This window comes from Microtus ochrogaster, assembly GCF_000317375.1.
Source record: "Microtus ochrogaster isolate Prairie Vole_2 chromosome 14 unlocalized genomic scaffold, MicOch1.0 chr14_random_1, whole genome shotgun sequence".
In the NCBI taxonomy this organism is placed as follows: Eukaryota; Metazoa; Chordata; class Mammalia; order Rodentia; family Cricetidae; genus Microtus; species Microtus ochrogaster.
Genome location: NW_004949096.1, coordinates 29,537,013 through 29,547,867, shown reverse-complemented (window position 1 = coordinate 29,547,867; position 10,855 = coordinate 29,537,013). Strand labels below are relative to the sequence as shown.

The 10,855-nt window shown below is 39.5% G+C and overlaps 1 protein-coding gene across 1 annotated transcript in view; it reads left to right on the top strand.

Annotated features, from left to right (window-relative positions):
• Ubr1 (ubiquitin protein ligase E3 component n-recognin 1) overlaps nucleotides 1-10,855 on the top strand; it is a 133,572-nt gene that overhangs the window by 12,325 nt on the left and 110,392 nt on the right. Inside the window, exons 2-3 of the mRNA XM_005364485.1 lie at nucleotides 1,691-1,947; nucleotides 5,452-5,530. Of these exons, the coding sequence (XP_005364542.1) occupies nucleotides 1,691-1,947; nucleotides 5,452-5,530 (336 nt within the window). The remainder of the gene's footprint in view (nucleotides 1-1,690; nucleotides 1,948-5,451; nucleotides 5,531-10,855) is intronic.

Here is a 10,855-nt window from a genome sequence, read left to right as displayed (position 1 = left end):
TGTAGACCAGGCTGGTCTCGAACTCACAGAGATCCGCCTGCCTCTGCCTCCCGAGTGCTGGGATTAAAGGCGTGCGCCACCATCGCCCGGCTTCCATACACTTTTATACCCCAATACAAGAGGGAGGAGAAGGCGAAAGACTGCTTTAACATGATACAAAGGACAGCTAGTGAATATACCTGTATGGGCCATCTTAACGTCCAAAACAGAAGCAACCAGGCCCTGGGTGAGGGTGTGTAGTCATACTTGTTAACTTTAAGCAAACTGAAACTCTCTGACCTTCAGACAAGGTGGAAATAGGCTCACACTTTTGTGCCTCCACAAAATCACACAGTAAAGGCAGACAGTGAAATCTAAATCCTTCCCAGGGCTCTTTGCAATGTTAGTTTATTTTGAAGATTTTCCCCCCTTTTTTTAAGAGACAGGTCTCATATAACCCAGGCCTTGAACTTGGTATGTAGTAGAGGATGATCTTGAATTTCTGATCCTTTTGTTCCTACCTCCAGAGTGCTGTGTTATAGTTGTGTGTCACGATGCCAGGTGGAAGCCAAGACTTCCTGTATGCTAGACAAGCAGTTTTCTACCTTAGCCGTACCAACCCTTTCCCCAGAGATCTTCTGTTTAAATATAAGCATATACAACATGTCTTCTTTCCTCCTCTGTATAAACAGTGGCACATGGACTCACTATTTTGTGCCTTTTGCTGTTTCTTTAGTTTGTTAGTCCCCCCGCCCTCAGACAGGGTTTCTCTGTGTAGCTGCCTGATCTTTTGTCTTTTATTTAACAGTATAACTTGAAGAATATTATACATTAGGACATATATCTTATACTCTCTAGCTGTGCTGCATATATGGCAAACCCACAAGTAATTCAATTTCTTAAAAACACTTGAAAGTTTAATCTATGCATTTATTTTTTATTTATTCATTTATCTAATGAGTGTGTGGGGGGGGTACACAAGTGCCACACTGTACATGTAGAGATCAGAGCACAGCTTGCAAGTATCAGTTTTTTTCTGAGACCGTGTTAGTACAAGTCATCAGGTGTGATGGCAAGCATTTTTACTTGATAAGCCATCTTGCTGGTCCAGTTGATTCACCTCTTATTTTGTATTGATGAAGGATAAAATATTGCAAATTGCTTCGAAAGTACAGAATTATGTCATTATTTGTACTCCTTGATCATTAAAAATTTACTTGGTCTCTGGGTATGGTGGTGCACACTTTTACTCCCAGCACGCAGGAGGCAGAGACAGGTGAATCTCTGTATTCAAAGCCACCCTGCTCTATAGAGTGAGTTCCAGGACAACGAGTACTGTCTGGAGGTGGGAGGGGGCTGGGGGAGACGACTTGGCTTTAAGGGTGTGGCGACAACAAGTACTTTTACACGGAGAAACCCTGTGCGTCGGCGGGTGGGGGGGGCGGAAAGGAACCTGGCTTTAAGGTTGTGTCCCCTGGCAGGCCTGTCATGCTGCAGTGTATGGACAGCACAAATTGGATTTAATGGGTTAGAGACTCGTACATAAAGGAAAGTGGCACAGAGTTAGGAGGGGATGGGGAAGCAGGGGGTGCAGATGGGGGCGGGTGGTCGTGAATATGATCAGTATCGTTGTGTATGTCTCAAAGAATAATATAAAAAAGGACTTGTAAAAGTAAAAGAAAGTCTAATTGTCATCTTTTCTTCTTTTCAGTGGTGGGATCAACAAGTTGATTTTTATACTGCTTTCTTACACCATTTGGCACAATTAGTGCCAGCAATTTATTTTGCTGAGATGGACCCAGATTTGGAAAAGCAGGAAGAGAATGTACAGACATCAATATTCACTCCATTGGAATGGTACTTATTTGGAGAGGATCCGGATATTTGCTTAGAGAAATTAAAACACAGTGGAGCATTTCAGTTGTGTGGGAAGGTTTTCAAAAGTGGAGAAACAACATATTCTTGTAGGTAAGCCTCAGACGGTATAGGATTGGTTCTAATTTATGGGTTATAGTTGGCATTATGCCTCACAATGTCTTTTCCCTGATTTGTCTATAGTATATTTACTCTTAAGTTCCTTTTACCTTAAGCTTTAAATCCACTTTTGCTTATAGAGTTTGCTTTTTAATACATGATTTCTTTCTTTTATCTTTATCTTTTTTTTCTTTTTTTAGTTTTTTGAGACAGGGTTTCTCTGTAGCTTTAGAGCCTGTCCTGGAACTAGTTCTTGTAGGCCAGGTTGGCCTCGAATTCACAGAGATTCGCCTGTCTTTGCCTCCCAAGTGCTGGGATTAAAGGTGTGTGCCACCACCACCTGGCACAATCTATGATTTCTTATTAAACACTTCTCTCACTCTTTTTTCTGTTCTTCAAAAGTATTTAAGAAATAGATTTTTGCTTTGTGTACATGTAATGTAGTCAGCATACTTTATCTGAAACTTTTGATATAAGGTATATTTCAGAATTCTGACTACTTCTTCAACAACATCTTAAGACCTTGTAATCAAACAGTAAGATTTTTGTAAGAGATCTATGAGTATTCATAAAGATATACTCATGAGTAACATAGAGCCTGTGGTCACATGTCATGCCAAACACACACACATGCACATACATACATACGTACATACATGTGTGTGCATGTATACACTTAATTATCTTTTAGATAGAGTTTCATTCTGTTGCCTTTGCTGGCCTAGACCTCAATATGAAATTACAGGCCTGAGCCCCAATATCCAGGTTTTGTACATGTGTTAAAACTTATGCTTGTGCACATTTGTTTGCTTGCTTTGTTTTGCTTTTCACCGCTAACTGAAATTTGGTTCAAACCCACAAAGTAACAAAACCTTCCAGAAGTTTTGTTTTTTAGAACTTGTAGGTCAAGGGTTGTGTGGGAACAGCTGGAATATAGGTTAGTGTAAGAGGTCAGTTGTCTGGCAGGTGCAGGCCTTTTGTTTTGGGTAAAGGAATTGTCTTAAATATCATTGTATATTAGAGAAGTTTCTTACTCTACATTCCTGCTTGAAATTTTTGATTTTTTTATACTTTTAATTTTTATTTATTTATTGAGACAGAAACATATTATGTAGCCTTATCTGGCCAAGAACTCCCGATATAGATCAGGATGGCCTCAAAGTCAGAGATCTACTTGGGACTTAAAAGGTGTGCACCTCCATGCCCAGTGGAAATTTTTGACTTTAGATGTTAGCACCACTTTTTGTTTTTCTTCTTTGTTTACTTGCGGTCATTTAGGTTATAACTATGCCTTTTTAGACTTTATCAGCAGAGTTTCATGGTTTATGCTTGATTGTCATTTTAGGCTTCACTGAGTATGTATAGTTAATAGTTTTGTGTGTCCTACAATGTTTTTATTTTATCAATGCGTGTCTGTGCCTGGTACCACAGAATTCAGACAAGGGGCCCTCTGGAACTGGAGTTACAGGCAGTTGTGAACTGCCTTATGGGTGCTGAGAATTGAATCCAGGTCCTCTTAGAAGAGCAACCAGTGCTTTTAATCACTGAGCCATCACTTCAGCCCTTAGTTAAGTTTACAAAAACAGTTTTTTTTTTTATTTTGTTACTTTCACAGGAAAAAAAATAAACTGTTGCATTTGTATTATATTTTCTATATTGTATAACAATCTAGTTTTTCTCTTAGAAATTTTAAACCAAAGCACAGTTTCAACTACATCATATAAACATTTGTAGCAATCATCTTGCCAAAATTTCTTGGAAACATTGTGACAGGTTAGTGTGTAGAAACCATGGTTGCAGTTAAACAGGCCACAATGTCTAGGATAGTTCCCTCTACCCCAAGAAAAGACATTACTAATTAATTCAAAAGTGTTAGTAGTGCCAAGGGAGATTATTATAGAGATCTACAAGTTGTCAAAATAAATAAGTAACTGTGGGGTACACAGCCCAATACATCTGCAATACAACCCTTATACCTATAGAACAGTCTAGAAAAGGCGGAGGTGGAGGTGAGGGGATTTTAAGAGTCAGAAGACCAGGGCACCTGATACTAGATAGTGTCTTTCTAAACACGACAGGGAAGCTGCACCCATGAAAGCTCAGCATTCCAGTGTCCTAAATAAGATCTGCTTCATGATAGCACCAGTTGACATGCCAGCATGGACAGGAAGTTTTCACAAGGTCTGACCCTAGACCAAGTGCTGCTGGCAGCCAGTGACTGCTGAGAGAGGGAAAGTCTGTTTTCTCCAGGGGCAAGCTCCCTTGTAGGTGCTCCAGTCACAGTGGGCAGCCCCAAACACATCTACACATGAGCAGCACTAAATGGACTCAGTAGGGTGTATGCACGTGCATGTTCGCATACGTGTATGTGTGTGTGTAATGAAGAGGTCGTGAGTTTGAGAGGAAGTAGAAGAGAACACAGAACAAAGAGGGAGGCATAGAGATTATGTGAAACACAGTGTTCATATGGAATTCTCAAAATTTAAATTGGAAACTACTCTAAACAGATTAGAATATATATTTTTACAGAGGATTTTAAGAATTTTGGCAACCTTTATGTCCTATCAGCTGTTTAAAATTCACCCTTTTCCCTCCCCCTTTGCTCCTTCCTTCGGTCCTAAAATTCCTTTTGTGCATGTATTTTTGGGACAGGTATGTATGTAGCCCAAACTAACCTTAACCTCACTTTGTAGCTCAGGCTGTCTTTCAGTTCTCCTGCCTTGGCCTCCAGAGTGCAGAGAGTGCAGATGTGTGCCACAACACCCAACTCTAAAATTTATTTTTAAAAACTTGAATTCTGTACCTTATAGTAACTTATGTTTCTCTGAAAATATGAAATAGAATTGTGTACTGTAAGCATTTGTAAGGAAAAAGTGAGGAGAGATTTTTGTTGACACAGAGGTTGCTTCTTATGTGCCAGGTGCTGTTCTAGTTGTCTGGGATCCATCACTATAGGAAAGAAAGATCCTCCTGTTGTAATGCTTATATTCTAATAAATTTCGTCTGTATTGAAACCTGAGTTATAGTGCACAGTGTTTAAAAAATGTGGCAATTTTCTTCATGGCAGATGATGAAGAAAAACAGTTTTCTATGCAATTTTCATATGATTTTTCAAATAATTAACAGTTTGAAGCGAGGTAACACTAAAAATTATAAACTAAACATACTGTGCTCTTGAATGTTTTAGAAATGAGACTGAAATTATGACAACAGTGTTGTCTGTGTTTCAAAGTGTTCTTTTGTTTTATTTTTCAAAACAGGGTTTCTCTTTGTAGCCCTGTCTGCCCTGGAACTTACTTGATAGACCAGGCCAGCCTTGAACTCAAAGAGATCTGTCTGCCTCTATCTCCTGAGTGCTGGGTCAAAGTGTTCTTAGAACTGAGGATTTGGGGCATTTTTGTGTTCCTTTTGTCAACACATACGAAGCTCACTCATTTAATAATACCTTAAGTATCAGTGCACATTGGTTTTCAGATTCTAATTCTTTATCTTTTTCAGGGACTGTGCAATTGATCCAACATGTGTTCTCTGTATGGACTGCTTCCAGAGTAGTGTTCATAAAAACCATCGTTACAAGGTATGAAAAAAATCATAAAATTATATAGGAAGGAATTTTTTTTTTTTTAATTTTTCGAGACAGGGGTTCTCCCTATCTTTTGGTTCCTGTCCTGTAACTTGCTCTTGTTGACCAGGCTGGCCTCGAACTCACAGAGATCTGCCTGCCTCTGCCTCCCGAGTGCTGGGATTAAAGGCGTGCGCCACCACCGCCCGGCTCTAGTCCAATTTTTTTTTTTTAATATTTATTTATTTACTTATTATGTATACAGTGTTCTGTCTGTGTGTATGCCTGCAGGCCAGAAGAGGGCACCAGACCTCATTACAGATGGTTGTGAGCCACCATGTGGTTGCCGGGAATTGAACTCAGGACCTTTGGAAGAGCAGGCAATGCTCTTAACCTCTGAGCCATCTCTCCAGCCCCCTCTAGTCCAAATTTTTAAGCAATGTTTCATTTCCTGCTAAATAGCACTGATAGTTAAATCAGTCCCATGCTATCTCAAGAAGTCTCTCCTTACAACATTTTGTTGTGACATTAACGAGACAGGATAAAGCATATAAATCACTTAAAGAGTAAATAAAAACTGCCAGGCAGAGGTAGCGCACGCCTTTGATTCCAACACAGGAGGCAGGCAGATATCTGTGAGTTCTAGGACAGCCTGGTTTACACAGAGAAATCCTGTCCCAAAAAAACAAAAATAAATGAATAAGTTAAATTAAATAAAAATAAACCTTAAAAATAAGCAAATAAATAAACAAATAAAGCCCCAAACCTATGTAACTACTGCCAAGTCAAGGACTGGGACAAGGTAGATTTCGGGAGCTCTGCCTTTGTCCCTTCTGGACCTCAGTCACTTTACCCTTCCTGAGAACACTCTTCACTCTGCTCGATGGTAGTGGTGTCTTTGACTTTTTCTCGTTCCAATATATCCCTTAAATCGTAGTGGAAAGTTTTATCTATTTTGAACTTTATATAGATGGATTCATATGGTACATAGTTCTTGTTGAATAACCTTATATATGTAGCTGTAGTTTGTTGGTCTTGATAAACTATAGTGTCTTTACTCACTATGCTGCATGTGGATATGTAGATTGTTCCACCTTGGTACTGTTAATTCTGCTGTGAACATGTTTGGTACATATAGAGGATTTCTCTAGGTTGTATATCTAGAAAAGAATTGTTGTTATAGGGCATATGGATCTTTAGCCATACTTGGATAATGTATGAAGAGATTGCATCAGTTACAGAGTCTTAAGCCTTATGTATGAGTTCCAGGTTCCCACATCCTCAGATGATTGGCCCTGTGAGTTGTTTTAAAGTTAGTGATTCTCAGGATCTCCGTATTTCTCAAATAGTAGTGTGGTTCTATATTCTGGGATCAAACAGACATGATAATTGATATTTCTCTTTAATTTATATATATACATATACATTTATATATATATCATGCCTCAAGTACTGTGTAAAATGTAAATAACATTTTGAAGATACATTATCCTTATCTTTATTAAAACTTCTAGGCCAGCCTGGACTACATAGAAAGACAGGCTTTTGAAAAACAAATACAAAAATATTATGTCCACAAGCTTAAAGAAATTACTCTTCAGCCAGGGGGTGGAGGTGGCACACACCTTTAATCCCAGCACTTGGGAGTCAGAGGCAGGTGGATCTCTGTGAATTTGAGGCCTGCCTGGTCTACAGAGCAAGTTCTAGGACAGGCTCAAAAGCTATACAAAGAAATCCTGTCTCAAAAAAAAAAAAAACATAAAAAAGAAATTACTCTTCAAAGGAGTTCATGGAAAATGGGCCATTTTTACAGTTGATCACACAGAGAACTTTTATGGTATTGAAATTCCCTCAATCTGGACTCAAAGTTAGCAGTGTTAATTTCATTGTTAAACTTTGTATATTATCTGTACCTTGTGTAGATTCTTTTGGCAAGAAATCCCTAATAAAAGAAAGAAATATAGCCTGTGATAGTGGTGCATGCCTTTAATCCCAGCATTCGGGAGGCAGAGGCAGGTAGATCTCTGTGAGTTCGAGGCCAACCTGGTCTACAGAGCTAGTTCCAGGACAGCCAGGTCCACACAGAGAAACCCTGTCTTGCAAACAGAACAGAAGAGAACAAGAACCCAAAAACAAACATTGGGAAGAACTGTGAAGGTGTATGTAAGGGCAAGAGCAGACTCCATCTCCAGATGGTGGGGCAAAAAGGCAACTGTAATTTTTATTTATATTCTTCTGTACTATTCAAAGTTTTCCCACATAATTTTCAGTATGTTGCCTAGGTAAATATGTGATTTTGTTTGAGTTTGAGTCTTTGTGTTGAACTTAGAGCCTTACACAAGATAGGCAAGCACTTTATCACAGAGCTAGATTCCCAGTCCTTATTTGTCGATCTTGGCAGTGCCAGAGATTGAATCCAGCGTGCTTTGTACACACGTCAGGCAAGAGCTCTCTCGTGAAGCTATAGTCCAACCTAATAAATGGGTTTTTTGAGGTGAAGGTAGCGAGAATTGAATTGAGATTTCATATGTGCTAGGCAAATGCTCTACCACTGAGCTATATTCCCAGCTCTAGTAATTTTCTAATGCTATAATATTTGTGTGTATGTTTTGCGTATTTCCGAGACAGGCTGTTACTCTGTAGCCCTGGCTAACCTAGAACTCACTTTTAGCACAGACAGTCCTTCAACTTACTATTTACTACAGGTTGGCCTTGAACTGGCAGTAATCGTCCTGTTTCATCCTCTCAGATTTGAAGACAAAATGCAAATATATATGCATCATGCAGAACAGAATTCTAGAATATATAAAGTCTGCTGATTCTAAAATGCACCCTAATAGATGTTTTGTCTTTGTTTTTGTTTTATAGACAGGTGTGTAGCCCAGGCTGGTCTTGAACTCAGAGATCTACTAGTCTCTGCCTCTTAAGGGCCAGAATTAGAGGTGTATGCTACTATACCTGACACTAATAGTTATTTTTTTTTTATTTTTATTATTTTTTTTTTTTGGCTTTTTGAGACAGGGTTTCTCTGTGGTTTTGGAGCCTGTCTTGTAAACCAGGCTGGTCTCGAACTCACAGAGATCCGCCTGCCTCTGCCTCCCGAGTGCTGGGATTAAAGGCGTGCGCCACCACCGCCCGGCACTAATAGTTATTTTTATAATTAAATCTTAGCTCCCAGCTTTGCTTGTTCGGTTCTTTTGATTTTAACAGCCGAATTCATTTTTAAGAAATGTTATTAAAAGTTTCTATGTCCTAACACTATGAGAGACATAGAAGGTAAGAACTATACAAGGTCTGACCTGCATCCACAGAAGGTATATAGCCAAGTGGGGATACAGGACACACAGATCAGACAGAGATATGAATAGGAAACTGACGGAGAAAAGGAGATTGCGGGTGGTTTTGTTTTCATCTCTGGGTATGTTCTAATTGGATTTGGGATGTGTTCAGTAAAAGACTATCAACTCAAGCGGGCCTGATTCTTGGTATCAGCTTCTAGATGCCAGAAGACTCACGTGAATGTGGAGCCGGGCGGTGGTGGCACCTGTCATTAATCCCAGCACTTGGGAGGAAGAGGCAGGCAGATCTCTGTGAGTTCAAGGCCAGTCCGGTCTACAGAGTGACTTCCTGGACAGACTCCAGAGCTACAGAAAAAACGCTGTTTTAAGAAACAAACAAACAAAAACAAACAAACAAAAAAGGTGAATGTGGCCACAACTTTCATTCTATTTGATCAAGTTGTGTTATGCTTTGACTCTTAGAATTAACTTACATATCAAATCAAATAATTGGTCACCTCTGAAGGGACAATATTAAAGTGAGTAGCAGAAAATATGCTGTTAAATGTAGCTCAAATTTTGTTTCTTTGTTGTTCTCAAATACTGTCTTGGACTCTTTTGACACTGAAGGTTTTTCTTGGTCTTCTGTTCTTTATATACTTTTCATGTTCAATACTATGTTGCTTTAGACCAGCAGTTATCAACCTGTGGGTTGCAACCCCTTTTGAGGGTTACGGAAGGCCGTCAGAAAACACAGATATTTCCATTTTGATTCATAACAGTAGCAAAATTACAATTATTAAGTAGCAACAAAAATAATTTCATGATTGGAAGTCACCATAACATTAGGAAGCATATTAAAGGGCTCATCATTAGGGAGATTGAGAACCACTGCTTTAGACAAACATCATATGACGCTGAGAGTAAAACCCAGGGCCTTGGCATGTAGTCCAGCCTCCCTCCCCTGGTTTGTTTGTTTGTTTATTGTGCTTGCTTGTTTTTTGAGACAGGGTTTCTCTGTATAGCAACCCTAGCTGTCCTGGAGCTCTGTAGACCAGGTTGGCCTCAGACTCACAGAGATCCACCTGCCTCTGCCTCCCAAGTGCTGGGATTAAAGGTGTGCACCACCGCCTGGCCCTCCTCTGTTTTAAAGACAGAGTTTTTACACTGTAGCCCAGCACAATCTGGAGTTGTCTGTGTGCTCAGCCCAATCTTGAACTCATGTCAGTTCTCCTGCTTCAGCTTCCCAGGTGCTAGAGTTACAGGTGTGAGCCACCTTTCTCAGTTTCATACCTCTTTTACATTTCTCTTACTTATTTACTTGTGTGTGTGTGTATTCATGTGCATACATGTGGAGATCAGGGGTCGACGTGTAGGAATCAGTTCTGCTCTCCCACTGTGTGGGTTCTAGAGATTAAGCTCAGGCCATCAGGCTGGTAGCAGGCTTGCCTCATCTTTGCTTTATGAGCTGTGCCATCAACCAAAGCTTTTATTTTTATATGAAAAAGTATATATATTAAATTAATATTAGATATATTAAAACACACTTGAGACTTGGTACAGAAAGGTAGATTGTTTGAGATAGAAGGATCTGTGCTTTTAATTTTGAAAAATTTGTTCCTCAATTTTGTTATTATAAAATGCTTATAAAATTTACTATCTGAACCATTTTTAAGTGTGTGTGCAGCTTGGTAGCATTAAGTATTTTAAACTCATACTGTGTTCCTATTGCATTCATCTCCATAATTAATTTCACTTTGTAAAACACAAACACATTAAACAATGGCTTTCCATTCCTTGCTTTCCCCCTGGTAACCATTATCCTACATTCTGTCTCTGGGAATGTGACATTTGTAAGTGCCTCATATTAATGAAATCATGCAACCTATGTCTTTTGTGACTGGCTTGATTTAACATAAAGCTCTCAAGGTTTGAATGTAGTATATACCGCCGGGCGGTGGTGGCGCATGCCTTTAATCCCAGCACTCGGGAGGCAGAGGCAGGCTGATCTCTGTGAGTTCGAGACCAGCCTGGTCTACAAGAGCTAGTTCCAGGACAGGCT